The sequence below is a fragment of the Canis lupus genome, chromosome 13, assembly GCF_048164855.1.
Source record: "Canis lupus baileyi chromosome 13, mCanLup2.hap1, whole genome shotgun sequence".
In the NCBI taxonomy this organism is placed as follows: domain Eukaryota; kingdom Metazoa; phylum Chordata; class Mammalia; order Carnivora; family Canidae; genus Canis; species Canis lupus.
This window is the reverse complement of record NC_132850.1, coordinates 47,632,385-47,658,370: the sequence shown is the minus strand read 5'-3', so window position 1 is coordinate 47,658,370 and position 25,986 is coordinate 47,632,385. Positions and strand designations below refer to the sequence as shown.

General features: G+C 39.5%; 1 protein-coding gene across 12 annotated transcripts in view; it reads right to left on the bottom strand.

Moving 5' to 3' along the window:
* Window positions 1-25,986, bottom strand: part of ARHGAP10 (Rho GTPase activating protein 10) — a 358,414-nt gene that overhangs the window by 10,885 nt on the left and 321,543 nt on the right. For all 12 annotated transcript variants that reach the window (XR_012006112.1, XM_072773557.1, XM_072773558.1 and 9 more), the window contains one exon: window positions 15,349-15,508. Coding sequence is in view for 11 of the 12 variants with exons in the window: in XM_072773557.1 (XP_072629658.1) it covers window positions 15,349-15,508 (160 nt within the window). In the remaining variant the exon portion in view is untranslated. The remainder of the gene's footprint in view (window positions 1-15,348; window positions 15,509-25,986) is intronic.

Genomic DNA, 25,986 nt, shown 5'->3' with positions numbered 1-25,986 from the left:
CCCATGCTGTTCCCTCCTCTACCTTCTCATCATGTTGCTTATGCCTGTGTCACCACTCTGGTCTCCTGGCTCAGCCCCCAGTCTAATTCCTCTGACTCAGCTGGCTCCACCAGCCACCCTCAGCCACCTGAGACCCAGTCTGCCCCATGTGCCTCCCCAAGAACAAGTGTGCTCCCCGCCGACCTGCGTCACCAGGGCCTGTTTCCCTGACGGTCCTGCCCTCTGCCTCAGGTCTCTCCTCACCTCTCAGGCTCCCCAACCCCTCTGCCCACCCCAATCTTCCCTGCCTAGGCTCAGCTCCAGGCCTGCCTCCCCAAATGCTCCTCCTTTGGTCTAAGTCACAGATCTCTGAAGGCCCATCCCAGTAAGAAACAGAGGGCAGGTTGGCAGGAGTTGTTCTGTGATGGTTTTAGATATTCCTCTTGCCTTTAGGGTATAATCAGGTCTTGAACTCTTTCTGTAGACCTCACAGAGCCAGGCACAGTGCTAAGGCATGTGAAGTCTTGCACGAGCTTCTGAACAACCATTCTACAGTGAAAATTGGTTTTTACTAATAGAATACATGAAATACTGCATTACTGACTTAATAGATATTTAGTACACTAGAAGGTTTCCTATCCTTTGACCAGAAAAGGAGAGGGGCTCACATTTAAAAAACATTATTTTTGAACAATTTATTTACAATCTCTCTATCCAGCCAATTCATTTGGAAGTCATAAAACCTATTTCACACCAAGCAAAGAAACCTATAAATCTTAAATGATCTGTATTTCCAGCAGCAAAAGTCACTCAATGCCTTATCAGAAAATGAACCTTACCGTGGTGTCTAATCAGGACGGGAGAGGAAGGGGTGAGTGAAGCTCTGACAGAGAATTTAAGACTGCACTTAGTCAAACAATTGCCATTTCATCTCCCAGCAATTATTCAAGGTGTTTAGAGGGTGGTGGTGGTGGCAGATGAGATGTTTTACCACACCCCCCTCAACTCTTTCAGGTCATAAATAGCCTAGTGATTAGATGATGGCCATCCATCTGCAGAGAGGGAGGACAGCTACAGGATGAAGATAAAGTAACAATGACTATGTTTATAAGGCTCTTTAAAAATAAAGACCATAAATTTTATAGCTATTATCTACTTAATCCTCACATCTTTGTAAGTGGTTTGCTTTTTTTGTAAAAGAAAAACACTCCTTTCAGAAAGTGAAAGAACTGTTGGAATAATAGGTGCTATAGGTATAGGCCTATCCCTTAGCTTGGCCTTCTCCATTCTGTCCCAAAACACAGACTCAGAATCAGCAATCCTTGTCCAGGATCAAGTTCTCAACATTAGCCGTTTTCGTTTGTTTTCTGTGACCTTTTTGATGTCCTTCAATGGATAGATGTGCTGTGTGATCTAGCACTCACCAGTTCACCAAAATAACCATTCAGACTTCCCCCTGAGATGTCAATTTCTGTATTCAGTTTCCTGAGTTTTCCCCATAGTATCTCAGAAGCCTGAGCCAGTTACTTCTCCTTGGTTTCAGAATCCCACACTGGCACAAACTTTGTGAGGTGGAATATTCAGAAGAGGTAGCAAAACACAAGTCTGGAAACAGTCTTTGTGGAGAGGAGGCATCAGAAGTCACATGCAGAATCGAAAGTCCTATGAAAGAAGAGACCTTCATAGCAAAACAAAGTCTGGGGAACTAACAGAACAGCTGCTTGGTTGGATATTAGAAACTTTTCACAGGCTTCTCCACTGGGAAGGAGTGAGGGTGAGGCAAGAAGTGGTTAAGGAAATACAAAGTCCCAAAATGAGTTCTCACCTCCACCAAAGAGGTCAGGTAATGACACGTTTCATAGGTGTCTCCCACAAGCAAACTGCTCGTATTTTTTTTTTTTTTTGAAGACAACAAATTGAAAGCATGAGCTTCTTTACATAAACCACCTCCTCCTTTACAGAATTTGGCAGGGTTCTTTATTTTTGTTTTTGTTTTGTTTTTGTAATGAAGATCAGAAATTTTTTTAACCACAGCCGACCCTTGAACAATGCACAGATTAGGGGCACTGTCCCCCATGCAGTAAAAAATCCACATACAACTCTGATTCCCCCCAAAAAAAATTTAGCCCTCGCTGATTTCCTACTGTTGATCTTTGGAACCCTTATCTATAACTGTCAATTCACCTATATTTTGTATATTACATTTACATTATGTAAGAAGTGGTTACTTCTTACATACTGTATCCTTAACAATAAAGTAAGCTAAAAAAAAGATGTTTCTAAGAAAATCATAATGAAGAGAAAGCACGCTTTCACTACTGTATAGATAAAATCCACAGCTAAGTGGACCTCTGCAGTTCAAACCTGAATGTTTGAGGGTCCACTGTATTTATTGCTTCAAATATATATATATATATATATATATATATATATATATATATATATATATAAAATTTTTTTAAGATTTTATTTACTTATTCATCAGGGACACAGAGAGAGAGAGAGAGAGAGAGAGAGATGCAGAGACACAGGCAGAGGGAGGAGCAGGCTCCGTGCAGGGAGCCCAATGTGGGACTTGATCCCGGTCTCCAGGATCACACCCCAGGCTGAAGGCAGTACTAAACCGCTGAGCCACCTGGGCTGCCCCTGCTTCAAATATATTACTTATATTTTCCCCAAAAAATAGCAAAGGAAAATATTATTTCTAATAGTCTCTCTCTCTTCTTTGATTCAAAACACTGAGAATTTTGGAAATGGCAGCCCCCAGCAAAGATCTCAGGTTTTCTTAGCCTGAGCCCTGGGGGAGAAGTAAGTCCTAAGGCAACCAGGTACATAAAATTAACATCTTGCCTATATATCTACAATAGTTGCAGCTATCTATGTGGTGGGAGACAATTCGTGATGGGTTTCTCAGGTTCCGCATTTCTAATGAGCAGAGAGGCCTTTGTCCTAAACTATCTTTCCAAGGATGTCTGTAAAGCAAACAGCCTTGGGAAGATAGAGACTGAGTCTCCCCCTGGAGAAAAAAAGCAAGCTTTACTGCCCATCATGCAAGATTTGGGTTTCCTGGGATGCCTGGGTGGCTCAGCGGTTGAGTATCCTCCTTCGGCTCAGGGTGTGATCCTGGAGTCCCGGGATCTAGTACCATGTCTGGCTCCCTGCATGGAGCCTGCTTCTCCCTCTGCCTGCGTCTCTGCCTCTCTCTGTGTCTCTCATGAATAAATAAATAAAATCTTTTATTTTTATATATCATATATTTTATATATCATATATATCATTTACATATCATATATTATATATATAACACATATCATATATATGTGTGTGTGTGTGTGTGTGTGTATATATATAATTTTTTTAAAAAAAGATCTGGGTTTCCTAAACTCCAGGTTCCTCTCTTGTAACACTTCACATGCATGCATCGTCTGGCCCATGGGGCATTACCGTGTAGGAACCAGGTGTTAGGGAACTGATACTCTGACTACTACTGCTATGATTAGGAGTCTTTTGACCAGGACTCCCGCATCTTCTACCAGTACCCATGAAACTACAACAGACAAATTTGGTAGCTTGTAAGTAGAGAAAGATTTCAGACTTCAAAGTTCTTGACATGATCATCTTTGGTAAAATACTCAGGCCATTTCTTTCTTTTCTTTCTTTTTTTTTTTTTTTTTTTTTTTTTTTTTTTTTTTTGGTCTGTGGTTCAGAGGAGAATCCTAGTTTTAAAAAAAAAGTCTTTGGAAACCATAAATGATGGGTAATCTAAGAATAAGAAGCTTACTACCTGCTAAAACATAATGAAATATTTTGAGTGTCCTCTCCTACCACTTCCCAAATTTAAGTATTAAAAAAAAAAAATCATATCCTTCTTCCTGCTGCCCCTTTACAAATTTTTGATGAGTCGAACTGGCATGATCACAAACCACCAATTTTATTTAATGATGAGCTGCAACCCATTACAACAAAGTACCCAAGTGCCACATATTTCCTGAAAGCCAACTTGTGGTTTGCAAAAATGGAGGCAGAAGTCCACTCTTCCTGAAAAGCTCAGAAACCACATTTACCAAAACAGAAATAAATGAAAGAGAAGTACTAATATCTGTTTGTTTGCTATCTTCCCAGTTTTACACACTAAACTGAAAGAACCTTCTTTTGAATGGACCCCTCTCCATTTTCAGTGCACAAGAGCCAGTATCACTGCCTTCCTCTGAGGAGGAATGTTTCCTTCTCAAAGAAAAGGAATGAATGGCAACAAGAGGGTTTCACTAAAAACACATAAAGATTTTATACTGTTAACTCAGAAACTCATTCTCGAAAATACTTACACTGAAAGTCTATCTGGCTATTCCTACGGCAACAGAGAAGTCTCCTGTGCTCCAGCGGGGCAGATGGAGGGTTGGGAATACAGAAGCAGGGAATAGAATGTGCATTTTTGAAAGTGCTGAGAGATTCTATAAATAATAATAATAATAAAAAAATCCACACTCTTGCATTGGAGTCTGTATTTTAGGGAAGACTGTAGCTTTCCTGGTGAGGAGGAATAAACCCTCAGACACATAAAACTGTGACAGTAGCTGTGTATGTATATATTTTACAGTTTATATTTATAAAATGTAACAAATCAGCAGTATATGCTGCTTCTGATTCAAACTGTGACCCAATCTTTTCCAATACCAGACTCTACGCTCCATGCATATTAAAAACTTTTTGGCAGCAGAAGAGCACAAGCATTTCAGCGATGGGGGAGGGGAGTTAGGGCCTTAACTGTTAAAATTCGACAACAGCTGCACCAGTCACCAGAGAACCTCTGCATCTAGTGAACATTTCTTGCATAACATAGATGGGTCAGGCTCTGGGCAGTGCTGGCGACCCAAGTGCCCAATTCTGGGCTCTTGGAGCAAGGAGCTTAATTTAAAATTCAAAGGACATAGCATAGGGAGGATACATACCAAGAAAAGAAACGACTGCTTATATGAAGTGATTAAATCCCCCCACTACCAAGATATTTGACTATGATTATATGATGTCAGAAGCACATCAGAAGTTTGCGTTGGAATGAAAGATTTTAAAACCTCATTTGCAAGGTCTCCGAGCAGAAGCTAACACATTAGTGAAATGATCTTTCATTCCAGCCTGGGAAACGTACAGCATAAGTCTCGAACAGCTGTCCTGGGCTAAAGTGTTTGAAAATGTTAATAAAGACAGAAGGAAATATTGTAGATCTGTATATTATGGGAAATCTCTGTTCAAATAAATGCCACAGTTACTCCTTAAGTGCCAGAGAGGGAGAATTCCACAGCCAACACACTGTTGGTTGCAAATGCACATCCTGAGGAGGACAGCAGCAGCAGAGGGCAAATGCCTGTGACAAGAGAGTCGCCACAACCCAGGGTTGGGAGATGAGGCCTCCACACCCTGGCTCCCGCTAGGCACAACCGGGCCACACACAACCCACAGATGCCGATTCACTGGCTGCCAGCTGTGCTGCCATTTCACAGGACATATGACAAGAGCGTCTCAGAAAGCTGGGATCTACTGAAGGCCATGCGGGAGCTCACGGCCTCACGTCCCTCTGGGTGGCTGGAGCAGAACACGCAGAGGGGAACCGAGAGGGGTGGCAGTGGGACCCACCCAGGGGGCAGGGCCATGTGCTGAGGGCCGGGTGGCTACTGAAGGACTGTGACCACACCAAGTACAAGCTCCGCATTCTGAGGAGTGAGCTCCAAAGCCAGCTACAGCTAACCTCCCTGTTTTTGCCCTTTTTATAAAGAGAGGACACTTCTCACTAGCTAGAGACCGGGTAAGGAGTAAGAGAATGACTTCAGAGAGCCCGCTGGAGGCTGGTGCACCATGCCGGTTAGCCTTGGCTGAGGGTCATCCACAACTGACACCTGCGTGAGTATCAAACTCCCTCAGTTTCCTTAAGGAAAATGACAGGAATCATGAACAGGTAAAGTGGCTGTACGATGTCAGTTGGGTGCCAGGTGTGAGGCACCTCGCAGTGACGGGGCACACTCAACACTCGATAAACAAAGCCCCAGTTATGAGCAGTATGTGCTCTGGAGCCAGAAATCATCTCTGTTTTCAAGGGTTACATCATCACGAAGAAATATTTTTTTTTAAAGATTGTATTTATTTATTCATGAGAGACACAAAGAGAGAGAGGCAGAGACATAGGCAGAGGGAGAAGCAGGCTCCCTGCAGGGAGCCCATGTGGGACTTAATCCCAGGACCCGGGGATCACAAACTGAGCTGAAAGCAGACACTCAACTGCTGAGCCACCCAGGAGCCCCCAAATCATTTTCTTTACCCAAAGACAACATATAAACTATATCAAAGAAGAATAACTCCAGAAATTAAGTGGATGTCATCCTTAAAAAAAAAGTTGCTGAATGCCATATGGTATCCTGGAATGGTCCTGGAAGAAAAAGGCATGAGTGGAAGAACTAGTAAAATCCAAATCAAGTCTATAATTAACAGTATTGTACCAATGTGAATTTCTTATTTTTAACAAAACTACCATGGTTCTGTGTAAGATGCTAATAGCAGGAAAAACCGGATGAAGGGTCTAGAGGAACCCTTTGTAGTGTCTTTGTAGCTTTCCTGTGAATCTTCAACTATTTCAAATAAAAACTTTATTAAAAAAACAAAACAGCTGCATATAAACTATTTATTCACTCAAACACTAAAGACCTTTTGAAATTAGGATCACACCACTTGGAGACATCCAAAAGCCCCAAGGAAGCCTTTTGCCTGGTTCAATGACAAGAAGATTCATAAAGGCTACATTTCAAAATCATCTACATTGCCTCTCTTAAGGCAACTAACCTTATTGAAACTGAGTTTTAAGAAAGCTGCCTTTTCCAAAAAGATTTGTTTTATTTATGGATTAGACCGAGGCCAGCAAACCTTGTCTGTAAAGGGCCAGACAGTAAATACTTCAGTGTCTGCAAGCCACAGAGCCATTCCACTGTGCCATCAGTGCTACATAAGAGCAGTCACAGGCAGAATGTGAATGACTGGGTAGCCGTGTTCCAATAAAACTTTATGTATGACAATAGGCAGAGGTGGGCCACAGTGTTCTAACCCTGCATCAGAGGGACCAGATGAGAATCCATTTCAGAGTGGAGAGCTGGGGGAGATGATAATAATGGCAAATTCCCCTGGGTCTGAGAAGTCCCTGCTACCACCACCACCACCCCGCCACATCTGCACTGGGTTTGTGACATGGGGCTCCCACCATGTGCCAGAAGCCCATCTGCAAATGCCTAGGGCCTGTCTGCAGCAGAAGCACTCCTCATCAGCTGCTTAGGAGCACCTCCATGTACAAGGGAGACAAGAATCTATCAAGCCAGAACATAAAAGCAGTAACTCAGTCACTCTTGGAAAAAGTCTTTTGCAAGAGGGGTGTAGGGGTCTAGGGTTGTGGCCAGAAAGAGCCCTATAGGAAACCACTCAAGCACAGTTAAGACAAAAAGCCTTTCCAAGTGGGGCCCAGCCACAGTGAACAACACTTGGTTCTCCCCTCCCACTCCTTGAGGCTCCTGGGCATGCCTTCCTTAAGGAGAAAGGATGCCACCGCCTAGTCATCCTACAGCTTACAAGATTCATTCACTCCAAGGGTGATTATTTTCCTGTGTTTTGCTATAAAAGAATTATCTTAGAATTATGTCTCTGACCCATCTTTCACTCAAAGAGTGAATCCCATTTTTCTTCCTTCCAGATGATCACTGGAATCAGGTAAGAGGGTTGAACTTTAGCTTGCTAGTGGAACAGAAAATGAACTAAAGCTTCATTTCAGAAAATTATGGGGCACTGGAGGTGTCAGCATTGAGGTCCTGTGGGATAACTGTAAGAAATGTTTCTAACAGCTCAATTCTTATGTGGAAAACAGCTGCCACCTGATGTAAGGCCTGAATATATAAAACAAGGGCTACCAAGCACAGCTCAAAAAGGGTACAATATTACTCTAAGAAAAATCCTCCAGTTACTTACCAAGCTCATTTTTGGGGTTACCAGTTCTAATAGGTAAGCTCTCCATGCTGCTCAGAACAATTTAGAGAGTGGCTGGGTCCCAGTGGGTACCCAATGCCTTGGTCATGTAATATCCAAAGGCCCAATTCTCAGAGGATTCTACAAAGGAGGTTCCTACACAGACAGGCAAGGAGGAGCTCCAGCTGAGTCCTCCTAGACCAACCAGGAGAGCAGCAACTGGGTTTAATCATATGTGTTACCTTGAAACCTCCCAATCCAGAGGTCAGATGTTATTTCCCTTTTACAGATAATCTTACTAAGCCTTAGTTTGTTTAAATAATTTATATAAGGTCTCCAAGGTTTTAAGAAGCAGAATGTGAATACAAAGCCGAGTCTGTCTGACTCTAAAATCAATGCTTTACCAGTCTAAACTATCTCCCACTTTACAAAGAACTCAGGAGGTCCTTGCCATCGTTTTGATATCAAGACACTGCCAACCATTCCATCCATAGAAAATGATAAATTACAACAACAAAAACAAATGAAACATAATAAAGATGAGAAGATGTAATTGGTTCTTTGAATTAAGCAGTAGAAAAGCTACAACAAAATTCTGACTTGTGTCTTTATTTTAGAAAGTCAACTTTTCATTATGGGACTTAAAGTTACATGGGCAATCAACATTCTGAACTGAAAATAAAACCTTCAAATTTCAGAACTTATAGTTACAGCACAAAGGAAGATATGAATCAGGCCACATGCAAATCTGAGTACACAATACAAATACCAAAAATGCCCTAGCAAGACACATGGGACATGTACGCAAGGCTGTGAGGATGCTAGGCAGCTAGTACAGCATAATTTCTATATGGAGTTGGAGAAAAGATTCAAGGAAACAGCCAGGACCCAAAACTGTACCCCAAAAAAGGATGTGAGTAGACATTTATGGTCAATGGCCAAGTCTGTGGGCCCTATGATTAGCTTCAAGTGCTTTACTAAAGTTACAGAGAGATGATCGGATATCATGTTACTCATTAAAAAAATTATGTATGCTGCTCTGTTGCAAAATTTCAAATTTCCAAGTCTCTCAGCTGTGTTGTTGGGGAGGCTCTGTTGTTGCCCTCCTCCTCAAATCTCAGCCAAAGGTGTTGGATGATGACTACACACCAACCAGATTCAAGTGTTTACCCACACAGATAATTATAAACCCAAGCCACATGACCTACGGTAAGGGCAGTGCTCCCTCTTCAGAACTAGGGCAATGAGTGGCTGACAGCCACTGTTATCTCACTGGGTTTCAGATTTGAGGGAAACGTGCACTTCAAACAATGTTCTCATATGCAGCTAGATAATGTCAATCCTTCTAAGTACAGTACCTCTAAGGGCCCATGATCACTGGAACAGACGGATCAGGGACAAACTCTACCTCTGTCCCTTATTAGTCTTGAGGTTTGGGGCAATTTTCCTACCCTCTGTGTGCTTTGGTTTCCTGATCTTTAAAAATGAAGCTATAACTACTTACATGATATAGCTACCCACTGGGTTCCTGTAAGGATTAAGAAGAAATAGCATTTATAAAGCAGCTAAAACACAGCCTGGTGGCCCCCAATAAACCAGCCACTGATAAAGCAAAAGGTTCTATTCCTTATAAGTCCCCAATCTTCCAAAAGAAGGTCCAGAAAGGAGCCATCCTCTGAGCATGATTTAAAAGGCTGCTATGGGCTCACAGCAAGGCAACATGCTCTTCCTGGTCACTGGCCCTATTCTTCCTTCCCTTGGGCTTAGACTTTAATTTTCTGAATCCACCCGGGGACTTTGCTGCTCACCTTGGTAGTGGGGATGGAGGGCAAGGAATGGCTTCCAACTCACTCTTCATAGAAGCCATCACCAGAAAGGACATCCTTCCATATGAAGGCACTAACTCAACTAGAGACCTCAATCCATGAAATCCACCACATTCTGTAACCATGGCCAGCCTACAGGTAAGCAGAGAAAAGTGCTACACTTGTTAGGATACAATCTCCCCACAAGCCACTAAAGATGCTGAAAATCCCTATGATGGGATCTCTTTTTAAATTTATGTAGCTTTCCTCCCCTTGCTACAAAGGCATGAGGTGTTGGTTTTAGTCAAGTTAGCCAAAAAAAAACAGGTGTGGGGGGAAAAAGAACTTTTAAAAGATAAATTCCCTTTTCTTTTTAAACAACAATCATAACAAGAGATGTAAGATACCAATTTCTAGGGTGAACTGATTGCCCATGGCCCAAGAAGAGATGGGAACAGTAAAATCAAGAAGTGATAGGGTTGAGGAAGCCCTCCCTGAAGGGGTGGTGGTGAAGAGGCAAAAAGTAAAGAAAATGAGATGAAGGAGGAGGTGAAGACAAAGCTTCCCTATGGCTGCTATCCTGTAATTTCTAGGTGTGTGCCAAATTTCACAGAGATTTGTTAAAAATTTTAAGATGATTAATTTTCTGAACTTCACACAAATCACTCATGGTTTGTTGTGGTATACGAAGCCACAAATCAAACTTAAAGGGTACTGTGATAACCCCCAGCAAAATGTTTTCATCAACTTCCTAAAAAGCAATCATGGAATCAACAGTCGAGTAATTTAAAACGCCAAGTAGTTGTCTATGGGAAACCTCAAATTGTTCACACAATTTAAAGGAAGCAATTTCTTTCATTGATGAGAATACACATGTTTACCAGTGAGTGTACACAACATCTATGGATTATATGCAGCACAAGGCTGTAAATGAGAGTGCGAGTCTACTGTCTAACGATTTCAAGCAATTAGCATCAAGTCTGGATAGGCAGCAATCTATTCCACAAAAGCAGCTCTGGGCAGCAACTGGGAAAGATACAGGTTAGGATTTTCTCAATATTCAGGATAAATTAAGCCAAGCTTCTCATCAGATGGGACACAAGGCTGACTGCCCTCCTGGCCTGCCAGAGCAGAGTGAGTCGTACTTTGGGATACCAACATTCCCAACTATGAAGAGCTATTCTATGATGCTGCCACCTTGAAGGTGGGAATGTGCTGGCTGAAAAGGAGGTGTTTCTTTTCATTTGAAATCTACAGGGGAAGCAGATAGCAATGGCAGATATTTCTTAAAAGATATTTCCTTTTGTGGCAGGGAACCTAAAAGGATTACTTGTCAAGAACCTGCTCCATCATTTACAATTGAAGAAATCTGTTTAGAGAAAACTACTTTATTGAAAAAAAAAATGACTTTGGAACATCTGAAATACCTTGACCTATGATGTAATGTCCTCCAAGGAGATTGAGCTAGCAATTCTCCACTGGCAATGAAGTCACCCATCACCTTACTGAGTGTACAGGTAAGTAATAGCTCCAGATTGATTGACTGCAATGAATAATACTCACAAGTCATAAACATCAGCAGAAACCCAAGAAATCCAATCTGCTGTATTGTTTTCTACCTGTCAGAGACTACAGCTGTATTTACACACTGCCTATATCAGAATCAGAATCTCGGCTGCTATAGTTTCTTCTGCAAATTTGCTTTCTAGTGGCTTGGGCATGGCATTTCTGTACAGCAGAGCACTGGGGTCCTAGGTGATCCGCACACATTCACCCATGTTTCAGGACATGAAATAAGGCAAGTGTAACTTTTGAAATGAAGAATCACTACCCTAGATTAGGACAGCCCAGGCACTTTTTTAAAGCCCTAGGTAGAGTTTAAATGACTCCACAGCAATTTTGGTTTCATTAAAAGAAATCTTAATCAGTTTTTATGCAAAGCATACAATAATACCGTACAGCTTGTGTGCAGAGATCATGGGTTAAAAAAAGAAACAAAAACACCACACAATGAAAACTACATTTACAAATGTTAAGGAAACAAAGAAAAATGTTATAAAGAGAAAATGGTGAGATTAATTCTGTAAAATTCCTGGAGGAAGAGTCGTTAATCTTTATAAGGATTAAGATGGACCAGAAACAAAACACAGTTGCTTAACAGACATTCAATGACATACAGAAATAAATGAGATTTCCAAAAGAAAAGCATTTTTATAAATACATATTTTATTTCCCATTTTTTTAATAATAAATTTATTTTTTATTGGTGTTCAATTTGCCAACATACAGAGTAACACCCAGTGCTCATCCCATCAAGTGCCCCCCTCAGTGCCTGTCACCTATTCAACCCCACCCCCCGCCCTCCTCCCCTTCCACCACCCCTAGTTCATTTCCCAGAGTTAGGAGTCTTTATGTTCTGTCTCCCTTTCTGATATTTCCTACCCATTTCTTCTCCCTTCCCTTCTATTCCCTTTCACTATTATTTATATTCCCCAAATAAATGAGACCATATAATGTTTGTCCTTCTCCGATTGACTTATTTCACTCAGCATAATACCCTCCAGTTCCATCCACGTTGAAGCAAATGGTGGGTATTTGTCATTTCTAATGGCTGAGTAATATTCCATATCATACTTAAAGGATCTATCCAACAAGAGGACTTAACAATCCTCAATATATATGCCCCGAATGTGGGAGCTGCCAAATATTTCCCATTTTAGTAACTATGCCAAGATCACTAAAAAGTTCAGAGTTATAAAACTCAATTTCTATCATTAATAATTTTATAATATATCTTAGAGGGAAAAATAGTGTTATGGACTGAATGTCTGTGTCCCTCCAAAATTTATAGTTGAAACCCTACCTCCTCCCATGTGATGCTATTAGGAAGTGGGGCCTTTGGAAAGTAATTAGGATTCAATGATGTCATGAGAGTAGAATCCTCATGAATGGAATTAGGTGTCCTTATAAGACTCACAAAGTCAGCACTCCACATATCAGAAGCAGGCTCTCTCCAGAACCCAGCATGAGGACACCTTGGTCTTGCATATCTAACCTCCAGAACTGTAGGAAATAAATTTCTGTCATTTAAATGCCACTCAAAGTATTTCTGTTATCACAGCCTGAATGGACTAAAATACACAGATAGGCAGACAGGCAGATAGATATACATACACATATATCACTTTAATATCAGCTAACACTAAAAGGTAAATATTACCTAATAGTAGAAGGCAATATTTCCCCTATGTCCAGCATTGGGTACAGACAGAGAGACATTTAGAATTTTCCTGCAGACAACAGCACCAGAGAAAACTTCCTGAAAGTGGAAACTAAATTAGACCCTAAAGATAGGTCAGATTGCCTTGAGCAAAGAAAGAGGGAAGAATTTCAGGCAGAGTAAATCGAAGTATAGAAGAGTCACACAGGGGGACTTCGAGACAGCAAATATAGCATTTCAGAAGAGTTTAAAAAAAAAAAAAAGCAAGAAGAGATATCATCTATTCTAATTACACTCCTCAGGGAAGCTGTTTACAATCCATCCACACATGCCTGGAACCAGGGGATGAGAGGGTCATTTGTCTGTATCAGTAGCCTTCTGTTAGAAATGTGTACTTGGAGGCCGCTCCTCAAGCCTCAGGGTCACTCTAGGATAGGGCCCTGCAGTGGGGGGCATCATAAGCCCATCATATACCAAGCAATCTTGGTCTATGCTCAAGCTTGAGATATACTCACATGATAAACCTGGACAGAAATATGCTTACAAGGAAATCCTTCAAAGAATACTCAAGAAACATTCTATATATAATTAAGAGAAATATACATGCATTTTACCCATTGCACAAAGAAAAAAAACAAATTCTTGAAGTAGGAGAAAGTCTACATTATGACACAAATCTCCTTTCCAGACTTGCTTCAACTACTTATTTTTTCCCCTCCCTTTTTGGCCTCTCAGTGTTGGAGTGCCTTCATGACATTTTAAATTTTGTATGAATAGGAAACTGGGGAATTCACTCCTCATTTGATTTATGACCAAAAATATCAAGCTCTTCATGTTTCAGGCATGAACGTGCTATGAATTGAGCAGTGGCTATATCATGGCCTATAATGTCACTTTCCTACAGAACCACTCTAAAAGAAGTAGGACTAACTAAGCTGCTCTCCACTCTGATACATGCTTACTGAAAGAAATAATTAGAAATCTGGTTTTTGCTTAAACACATGCACACGTGCCCACACACACCCATGCAAATTTTACCCCCAGAGTGCACAGGATTAGATTCTAGGTTCCTATGTGACCACTGTCACGGGTGCTTGGAGTACTAAAGTGAAAAGAGAATTTCTATTCTGTAAAAAGAACAGTAAAAATGACAAGCATGTTTGAGTAATATGCAATTTAAGTCCATAATACACAGTCTTCAGCATAGAAATATACATATATGACAATCTTGGGGGGAAAAATCTCATCTGGAGAATGTTTCCATATTTTCAGTTTCATTTAGAGTTTCAGTTAGATTTTCAGAGTCTTTAGGTCACCCCCAAATTTTAGAATACCAAATTTCTCTCAGCCTCTTTTAATACTTAATAAGTTCATAATGATTTCATGTGAATCCAGCAGTAACTATAAAAAGCCAAGTAATGTGAGGAACACTTTCCAATTCCATTTAAAGTCCCAAGAATGCCCGGCTAGGGTCAGATGACATCATTATCTATGACTTATTTTAGGCAACTTTCATTTAAAAATTATATATTTTTAACTTTGAAGACAAGACGCCCAAATACTCGCAGGCTGAATTATAAATGTATTTTTGGATATAATTTGATTGACTAATCAAGTAATGGCATGTAATTATTAGTAGGGGTTTTTTGTTGTTGTTTTTTTTTTGGTTTTCTGAGCATTTGTTTGAAATTTGAGCTCTTTTGATGTCCCAAACCACCACCAATCTGCATTTATTCCACAGCTTGGTCAGCCCAGAAAGCCAAACCATGTAGTCAGACCAGATCCATGATATTGTTTATATTAGGATTATTTGTCCTGATATACCTGAGCTGATCCACACACGCCTGTCACTAAACCAAACTGAGAAGATAAAAATCAGATATTTCGTCCATCAGTTGTCAAGTATGCAGGGTGCTATGGAGAAGATAGAGAATACTAGCATAAAGCTCTTGAAAATTCAAACAACTAAAATCTCATTCTACAGCTAGTTTCAAGAGTCACATGGATCACAACGCATGCCTTCTCCTATGTCTAAAAGTTTGCATTACAGTGAGAAAACACTCTGAGTATCCGAGTAGGAAAATAATGCATTTCCTTTGTGCAACACAAAATTGCCACAAATTAAACTTAAAACAGATTTACAGTAGCACCCATCCACATCGCCACATTGGGAACAAAGAGACACTTTCAAGAAAGACCTTTCTTACGGACCATCCTCCCTGAAGCTATCCCACTGATTAGGGAACAGACGTCCTTAGACCTCACATTTTAGTAGCCACTCGCCATGTGAACTTCAAAATGAAGGCCACGGCCCTCCTTTCCACAGCACCAAACAGAAGCACAGCTACTTACCCAGGGGATGCCCAGTCGCCAAAACTGCCCCCATCTGCGAGAAGGTGGTTTTTGTCTGGTCCAGGAGGCCTGTGGACAGCTGCAGTCATGGGTGATGGGGAGGAAAGTGAATCTAGATTACTGGTAGGGGTGTCCTCCTTAGTAAGGTTAGGACTGTCACCTAGGGAGGAAAAAACAGCATGAACTTCCAAGCACATACTCAAAAGAGTGAAAACAATTTCACTAATAATTATATGGCATCATTTGATCACTCAAATCAAATTAAATCCAAAATTACCTTTATAATTCACCCTGAGATTATTTGGGAGTCTTCTCTCCAAAGCTTTTGTTTTTGTTTTGAACCAAAGATGCTTAAACTAAATAATAGATAATACACAGTGAGGGGTGGTTTTCCCCACAAGAAAACACAATAATCCAAATCAGATCTGATGGAAGATAAGAACCTTAATGGCAGCCACAATGACTTCCTAATCTCTAAGGAGTGCAGCTATAAATCAGTGATAACTCCAAGAACAATTCAGAGCAGTACACCAGCCCCCTAAGTGATCAACATCTCACTTCTTTAAGACATTGCCAGTCACCACTTAGTGCGTAATAAATTCAACAACTCTAAAGGGACCTTGTCTTCTGAACCAGTGTCTTGGATTATAACATAATAGCCCAATTTATTAAAATCCCAGACATAGAGAAACTTCCCTATACCCCAGCCACAAACAGCTTCTAGCTGATGAAACCTTCATTTTTTTCTGAGTCCAAGGTCCTAGAAAAAGATATGCATGAACGCCAGGAATAGCAAGAAACTTGCTCTCAGAAAACCATATGAGATGGATTTCAATTCTACTAATAATGAAGCACAAGAGGAATTCTGGGCTCTGATTAAGCTAGATCCCAAGATGCTAACCTTGAAAATTGATTGTATGAGACAATTCTTATTTAACTCTGACCCAGCTTACAATTCAGGCTAAAAGAGAGAATCTTAGAAATGGAGATCTAGAGAAGTTCAATTCAGGAAAGTAGGAGTTACAGATGGTGGTGATGGCTGGAAAAAGGAATTCTTTATGGGGATAGTTAGGAGGAACTACCAGGATGATCGTGGGCAGAAGATTCTGGTAGAGGAGAGTTTTCTGAGCTTTTTCTTTCCTTAAGTGTGTCGTTGGGGAAGGTGAGAGATAAGTTGGAACAAGAGATGAATGCAACTTCTGTGGGCTGATCTAAGTGTCCCTGTAAAGCCCTGCTTGGTGCCCATTTGCAAATGTGCAATCTAGAATACTGTATGATTCCTCTTTTGGTGAAGTCACTTTTTCCACAGCCCTTCACCACAAAAGTGTTTAGCTAATTGGAGTAACTCAGCCTCAAATACCTGGGCCAGGTTTCAGACAAATAAACCATAAACCATTGATAGACCACTATGATTTCCTTTTGATTTGTTTTCATCCGGGACACAGTCCACTTTGAAACTGAGGCTACTTCTCCTCCTGTGTCTGGATAATTCAGATACATCCAGTTCTGTTCTGTAAATATGCTCAAGAATAGGAGGCTGGAGCTCCAGCTTCCCCAGGAACTCCTGAACATGTACCTGTATAACAGCTGTCAAATTGGGGCTTGGCTAGAAGTAGCAAAATATGATCAGCTCTGAAGCAGAACCTCAACAGTGAGTCAGACGCAAGCAGCTTCCTGGCTTCAGGAGGCTGGATCCCAGCCCTCTGCTCTCTGGGCCTCATGCCCTGTCTCTAGGGCAGGGCATGACATAGCAAAAACAGCAAATGAGAGTCTGGGACCAGTTATTCCCTGACTCATTCCTACAAGGAGAAACCTTTCAATGAGAAGCAACTTTGGGGAAGTGGAAAGCAAAGGTCTAATGTTACTTCCAAAAGATGCTTGAAATGTTTTTACCACCAGATACACTAGCTCATCCACATTGCCTCAAATCCTTTTCCCAAGCAGACTGACACAGCACAAACGGTCATTCAGCATATTAAATCACATTCTATTACGAGAACAACTCTCTCCTCTCCTGCCAAACAGTAGCGATGTGAACCCTCAAGTGAAAAGAGAAAAGAATATTGGCAGAAGGGAACAAGTTTACACAAACTGATCAAATGAAGAGATACCTCACCCTACTTTCTGTGCACACAGATTTCCTTTCTCTTTCCCTGTTCCGGAATGAGCTTATCTACTTGAGAATCACTGAATTCGAGGAAACCGGCACAGAACATCTCAGGCACATAAACATTAAATACTTATGACCATTTCTGAAATGTTAGTTCCCCCAAATCAAACGTTTTAACTAGTATGAAAATAATAAAACTTTTTCCAAAAAAACTCTATGTCCAGTGATTTCTGGACATAAGATTTTAAATCCTATGAAACTGATTTGTGCCTGAGAATTAAAGTCGGATACTCTCACCATTTCTCACCTTCCATTTCTTTAGAGCGTCACACAACCTCCCCGTAGGCGCTACCCTTTCACAGGCACCTACAGAAGATCACCTGTGAGTAACAAGGCTGTTCCGGTAAGAGAGCAGAAATGGTGCTGAAGGACTTTCATTATGAACAGACTCCCAGAGAAGAAACTCACTAGAAATAGAACTACCACCACCTAGAAGAGAAAATGATTTCTTCACAGCATCCAGCTTAATTTCCCACCTTCTCCACAAAGTACCTGCCAGCTGTCTGTTCTTCCTCTTTTCTCCCACAACGAGAAGCAGCAAGCAAGATTGTATTCACTATCATCTAATGGTTTCATGACCTGGTTTGAATTTCCTCGTTTCCATTATGCATTTTTTGAGGGCGGAGACCAGGCCTCCGTCTTGGTAATCCTTGGAGAACATAATGCAGAGCCAGGCAAACAAGGAATCTTCAAGAAGTACTGTGGACTAACTGCCACGTGAAATATGAATATGGAAAGCCACTGCCTCTAGGAACTAAGGCAGAGGAAAAAAATCTACAAACCTCAAAAGTATTGTTACAAAATCTGCATGCAGTTTCCGATTATCATCCTCTCCCCTTTCGAGCCACAAGTATCTTTCACCCTCTTTATTCAATCAACAAAGATTTACTAAGACTCTATTTATGAACAAGGCACATCACAGCTGCTGAGTTCTAAAGATGAAGAATTAGTCCCTAACTCGAAGGTGCTCACAGGACAGCACAGAGGATAAGGAAGATAAAGACAAACACAGCAGAAGGTGCTGTCAGCCATACCACGATAGTATAAAGCAGCTTTGAGACCCAGAGAAGGAAGTTTTCAAACCTGCCACTGGTGGAGGGAGAAAGATGTGGGAGTCAGTCAACAGGAAAAGGAAGAAATTATTGTCAAACTTGCACCCCAATAGAGTAAATATGATGGTTGAAAACACAGAAACAAGAGAGAATGTGGCAGTTTCCAGAGCCATGGGTAGCTGGATGTGGCTAGAAAATAAGGTGGGAAATAAGAGTACAAAGTGGGGTGATATATAAAACATTATGGTATCTGACTTTGTTCGACAGGCATTGGGACATTATTGCAGGGATGAAGCACTAAAGTGACATGATCCAGAGAATGAATTCAAGAGATATTCATTAACACAGTCACTAGAACTCCGTGAATAAAGATGAACGGTGAGAGAGGAACCTAAGATGACCCTTAAGTTCTTGGCTCAGGCAACTAGGCAAATGGTAGAATTATTAATTGAAATAGGGAATAAAAAGCAAGGAACAAATCGAGCATGGGAGATAATAAGACCAAGGGTAGACATCTTAGGCTACAGGTGTCAAGAAAGTCTGGTGAAAATACCCAGAGGAGAGCTGGTTATACAAACCCTGAGCTCAGGAAAGAAGTCAGGAACAGTTTTTTTTGGTTTGACAGTCATGTAGGTAGAAATCATTGCACTGGATGGAGAAAACAAAGGAAAAGATAGAGAAATGTAAAAGAACCTTGGAGGAACCTCAGATGTAAGGAGCAGGCTTCTACTTAAGGCAAGATTCTTGGTGGTGGGGGCGGGGATTGTTGCTCTTGTTACTAACGATAAATATGAAAAAGTAAATTTTGCAAATATTTAGGATTCCCACAAAGGCACATATTTTCATAAAAAAATTGGGCAAATACCATGCAGGAGGACATGCCTTTCAATGATGACTACTACATTCACTATTTAGATTGATGCTTTTTTTTTTTATGACTGAGTACCTGAACAAGTGTTTTATTTTCATGATAGACTAAAACTTCAAAGGCTGGCAGAAAATTAGGGCAAGAAGAGGAAACAAGAACTTGATAGGTCTACCATATCTGATAATCTGAAGATGTTCGTCTCCTTAATTTTAACAGACAGATAGGCTTTTACACTAATAGTTGAACTTTCTTGTTCTGATGATGACAAATGACTCTATTCATCTCTGGTCATTTCACATAAGTAGTAGTGCTTCTTAATTGTTGGAGGGAACAGGCGTTGAGTTTGCCCTTCCCTTTCATTCATTTCCTCTCATCTTCCTATTGAATATACTTCCTAATTGTTAAGATATCAGGGATAGTCCCCTCTAAATTTCTTACCTGCTGTTTTCCACATTAGCCTAAAATGTTTGCATTCAATTAGGGAACCACAGAAGTTTTCGGTTATTCTTCAGAAATGAACTGTCTCTACAGCAGCAAGAAGATTCCATGTTTTTCTTTCTTAAACATCCTGGTTTATGTATTAGCAGAAGTAAAGAAGAAAAGGAAAAGGAGGCAAAAAAAGGAAAGAAAAGAGCATATAAAGAATGCTCTTCTTTAAAAGATCCATTGTACTAACTGAACTTCATTCTAGTGAGCCTCACAGTTGCTCATTTGGGTTCACTGGAAGGCAACTGCAGACCACTAGTGCAGCTCCTATGGCACAGGTCAGCATAATCATAGGTACTCCTAAATATCAAACAGTTCATCAATAGAATCAAAGAAGCATTTACTGACAATAATGTAACTACACTTAAAACACCATAGTAACACTTTTACAATAAAGGCCAGACAAAGATTTCCAATTAAGTGGGGAATGAAATTTTAAGTGGAAACCTGTCCCATCCCACATATGCTGCCACCAGTACCACCAACAAAATGATAAAATGACATTTTAAAAATAAAAAGATACAGCTGCACTCAAAATTTTGTTAAACCTATCTGTGAAACAGAAAGGGAACATAGTTTCAGAGCTCAGTGGGAGCATAAGCCAAAGGACTACTAACTCCAGGACCTATAGAAATCAGCAGAACCAGACAGACATTTAAATACTGTGGTATCTCAAGTACAACATATCTATAATATACCAGGCGGAGAGCAGGGGGCTAGAGCTAGGCTCTCCATGTGGAACTGGGGGTTGGGAGATGCTCTCCACATGAAATGAAAGCTAAAAGTCTATGACTGAGTTCCCCAATTGCCTGGGAAACTAGATTTGACATGCCTACTCCTCCTATCCCCAGTATGTGATTTATGAGCCGGAATAATAAGACCTGGGTCTGAACTAAAGCACTTAGGTTGAGGCAAGAGCCAAAGAGGCAGTAGAAAAAAGGTAGAGAGAGGAGGTTCCAACTCACCATAGCCATGAGTACACACATAAAACCCTCCTTCATGATAGAATTAAACAATTTCTAAACACAAAGAAAACTAAGATAGCAAACTCAACAAATAAAAAATTCATATATTTAGAGATTTTTAAGATAGAATGAAAGTGAAATTGCCAATATCCAAGTCCCAAAAGAAGAAATAAACTGAGAAAAATTTAAAGAAATAACAGCTAGCTTCTTAAAATTAAAGAACTTCAGAGACCTCAATCCAAAGAACTCAGAGTGCCAAACAAGGGAATAAAGAAATATTCTACAATGGAAAGACATGCTTATGGATTGGAAGAACAAATATTGTTAAAATGTCTATACTTAACCAAACCAATCTATAGATTCAATGCAATCCCTATCAAAATACCACAAAACTGGGATGCCTGGGTGGCTTAGCGGTTATGCGCCTGCCTTCAGCTCAGGGAGTGATCCTGGAGTCCCGGGATCAAGTCCCAGGATTGAGTCCCACATCGGGCTTCCTGCATGGAGCCTGCTTCTCCCTCTGCATCTCTGCCCCACCACCCCCCTCATAAATAAATAAAATCTTTTTAAAAAAATACCACAGAACTATAACAATCCTAAAATTTGTATGGAACCATAAAAGATCCCAAATAGACAAAGCAGTCTTGAAAAGGAAAATAAAAAGCTGGAGGCATCACAATTCCAGACTTTAAGTTACACTACAAAACTGTAATAACCAAAAAGTACGGTACTGGCACAGAAATAGGCACATAGATCAATACAATGATATAGAAAAGCCAGAAATAAGCCCACAATTATATAGTCAATTAATCTTTGACAAAGCAGGAAAGAATATCCAAAGGGTAAAAGACAATCTCTTCAACAAATGGTGCTGGAACCCTGGACAGCAACATGCAAAAGAAAGAAACTAGACCACTTTCTTACACCATACACAAAAATAAATTCAAAATGGATTAAAGACCTAAATGTGAGACCTGAAAACATAAAAATCCTAGAAGAAAACACAGGCAGTAACTTTTTTGACATTGGTCAGAGCAACTTTTTTCTAATTATGTCTCCTGAGGCAAGGGAAACAAAAGCAAAAATAAACTATTGGGACTACATAAAAATAAAAAGTTTCTGCACAGTGAAGGAAATAATCAACAAAACTAAAAGGCACCCTACAGAATGGGAGAAGATATTTGCAAATGACATATCCAGTAAAGGCTTAGTATCTAAAATATATAAAGAACTTTTAAAATTCAACACCCAAAAAACAAATAATATATTTTAAAATGAGCAGAGAACATTAAACAGACATTTCTCCAAAGAAGATACCCAGATGGCCAACAGATACATGAATAGATGTTCATCATCACTACTCATCAGGGAGATGCAAATCAAAGCTACAATAAGATATCACCTCATACTTGTCAGAATGGCTAAACTCAACAAGACAAAAAACAACAGGTGTTGGTGAGGATGTGAAGAAAGGGGGAATACTCCTGAACTGCTGGTATGAATGTAAACTGGGGTAGCTGTGGAAAATAGTATGGAGATTCCTCAAAAAGTTAAAAACTGAACTACCCCATGATCCACCAATCACACTACTCTGTAGTTACCCAAAGAACACAAAAACACTAATTTAAAGGGATACATGTATATTCCTATATTCATAGTAACAGTATTTACAATAGGCAAGATATGGAAGCAGTCCAAGGGTCCACGGACTGATGAATGGATAAAGAGGTGTGTGTGTGTGTGTGTGTGTGTGTGTACAGTGGTTACACTGGGGGGTGGGGTGGAGGGACAAACCAAGAAATGGACTCTTAACTATAGCAAACAAACTGATAATTACCAGGTGGGAGATGGGGGTATGGGTGAAATAAGTGATGGGGATTAAGGAGGGCACCTATGATAAGCACCTGGTGATGTATGGAATTCCTGAATCACTGTACTGTACACCTGAAACTAATATAACACTGCATGTTAACTGGAATTAAAATAAGAACTTAAAAATAGTAAGAAAGAAAGAAAAAATATTGCATATAAAATACATTATGCAAAATTTGAGAATATCCAATATAAAGAGAAAAACAAAAAGCCTCCTGATAGAGCAGACCATACAAAAAAAAAAAAAAAAAACTAGACTGACATCAGAGTTCTCAACAGCAACTCTGAATGCATAATAATGAAGTAATATTTTAAAGTATTAAAGAATTTTGAGCAAAGAATTATATATTCAAAATTCCAAACTGCCATTCAAATGTGAAACCATATTAATATTATTAGACGTAAAAATACATGCGGTTTGCCATACAAAGAACTACAATGATAACACTCTCAAAGAAAATAATCAAGTGTTTAAATAAAAGAACATGGAATGTTCAACAAACTTTATAATGTCTATTGTTATCTTCTAAAAACTCTAGAACAAAAGGAAAGGTAAAAACATAATGAAAATGATCCAGAACCAAAATTCTGGGAAATATCAACATGGTGGGGGAAGGTAGCCCAGAGGCAGAGGAGAGTGCATTAAATTATTTGTCTTATTAAAGGGGGGAGAGAAACATATAATTAAGTTTAAGAAATCAAGAAATAAATAAGATTATACATTCCAATATAAGAGTAATCACCTTAGGAACAAAAATGGAATATTGGAAACACAAGAACATTTGATTTTTGAAGAAAAAGCAAGAACAAAACCTACCAAAGTTTATTAAATAAAAAATATAAAATGACAGATGTCCTAACATAATGATAAATACAATATTATAAATGTCTTAAACTCAACAGTCAAAAGGCAGTGACTTTCCATATGTATTTCTTAAATCCAACAATATGTTTACTACCAAAAAAGCTTTAAAAAAGGCTGAAGGTAAAAGAAAATCAGCAGATAATTAAGATTATGATCTTAACAAACTGAGAGACGGTCATTTTATACTGATAAAGATGATCTAATGAGAAGATAAGCACCTAATGATACAGCCTCAAGCAACAAGTAGAACTGTTAAGGAAAAAATAGAAAAATCAACATCTGTAATTGGAGACTTAAACACACTCCTCTCAGATACTATCAGGCAGGCCAAAACACACATACACACACACAGATATCTATCGTCAACAATACAAAGGTGATCTCTCTCTCTCCCTCTCTCTCTCTCTCTCACACACACACACACACACACAAATTTTGCAATAAGATACATATTTTTCAAGAACACATAGAATAAAAAAAAAAGAACACATAGAATAAAAACAATAACAACAAGGCAGAAACAGACCCATGAATACAGAGAACAAACTGATGGTTGCCAGAAGAGAGAAGGGTAAGAGGACAAAATGAGTGAAGGGGAGTTGGGGGCTCAGGCTTCTGGTTATGGAATGAATAAGTCACAAGGATGAAAGGCACAGCATAGGGAATATAGTCCATGATATTGTGATAACATTGTATGGTGACAAATGGGAGCTACACTTGTGGTAAGTAGCATAATGTAGAGACCTGTGGAATTACTAAGTTATACATCTGAAACTAATGTAATATTGTGTGTCAATGACACTTCAATAAAAAAAAAAAGAACACAATATTCTTGAAGGAAGATTAAAATCTTGAATATCAAAGAATACATACTGTCTACTAAGAGCAAAATCACAAACTATAACTTCATTTAAAAAGTACAGATTTTACAATTTCCATATGCTGGCACACTAAATATGGTTAAAAAGAAAATCATAATGGAAATTTTAAAAGATTAATAAAAATATTTCATGTCAAAATTTGTGAAACTCAGCAAGACAATACCAAAGAGAACTTTACAGCTCTAAAATATTTATTGGAAAACAAAAAAGGTTATGAATATTTTTATGCCATATTTAAATAGACAATTATCCAAAATACTGATAGTCAAACAATAGTCACCATGACTGTTTAAATGATCAAATTAAATTTAGTTAGGGTAAACTCTCAATAAAACTAGAATTTACTGAAATATATTTGATGTATTTTTTTTATTTTGGTACATGACTCAAGGGGAACTGCTTGTATATTATAATTAGTAAACACAAACTACATCATAAAGTAAAATGTTAATATTCATAACTATTATTATTAATATTTATTGGCATTAAGTGTGTCAGGGTGGCGGGGGGATCTCCGAAATCACAGTAGAAACTCATGAGAAAATGTGATTTGACAAATAAAATCTCACCCTAAGTACAGAGGAAAAAGGTCTCAAGACTAAACATGATCTATTATACTTTTAAAGGGTGATTTCAACGAAAACTAGGTGGATTCTTTCAGCAGCAGGGAGTGAACAAAGCTGTAGGATTACCCTGGGTCCATCCTCCTGCCTTTCTGTGTTCTCCATCTTTTATAATAGGGCTACCCAATAATCACCACTATAGTCTTGCTGAGAGTATTTTGACTTCTTTGCCCAACTGGTGTGTCTTCTCTAATGACACTGTACCCAAGAAAGACTTGTGCACCAAACACTGAGGCTTTAATGACCTGACTAAAGCCACAGAGGGCTGGGCAGGTGGGAAAGAGAGAAAGGTTATCCTCAAGAATCAACATCTGTCACAGTAGCAGACAGATGAGAGCTCTGGGAATGAAGATGGGGTGAGACTGCAAGTCGGAGCAAATAATGAAATGCTGCAGTAGGAAGAGAGTTTCATTTGTTTGTTTTGCTAACTTATATAAGCCTGTTCAAAACACAACCTTTGAACAAAGCAGGAAATACTCATGCTGCCCTAGTTTCCACCATGTGGCAGATATTATGACATCAATAAAATCTCTTCTGAGCCATAGCCATTTTTCCTCATGTTACCCAAGACGTCAAGTGTACTGAAAAGGAGAGGGGTGCCCCATATCAAATACAGTACTCTCAAATTCATTTCCTATAGTTTCTGACATAACTTCTACTTCGTGAAAGTCAAGTCTGAGTCACTATATTTTACCACATCAAAAACCAGACAACAAATATGGAAGTGACTGGTTTAAATAAAGCTAAATATGTTCAGGAACTGGTGACAAACTTCAGATATATGAAACAGTAGGAAGAAAATATTTTTCCACTGATTTCCATAAAGATGAGAAGGGGACCAACAATGGAATTTGAA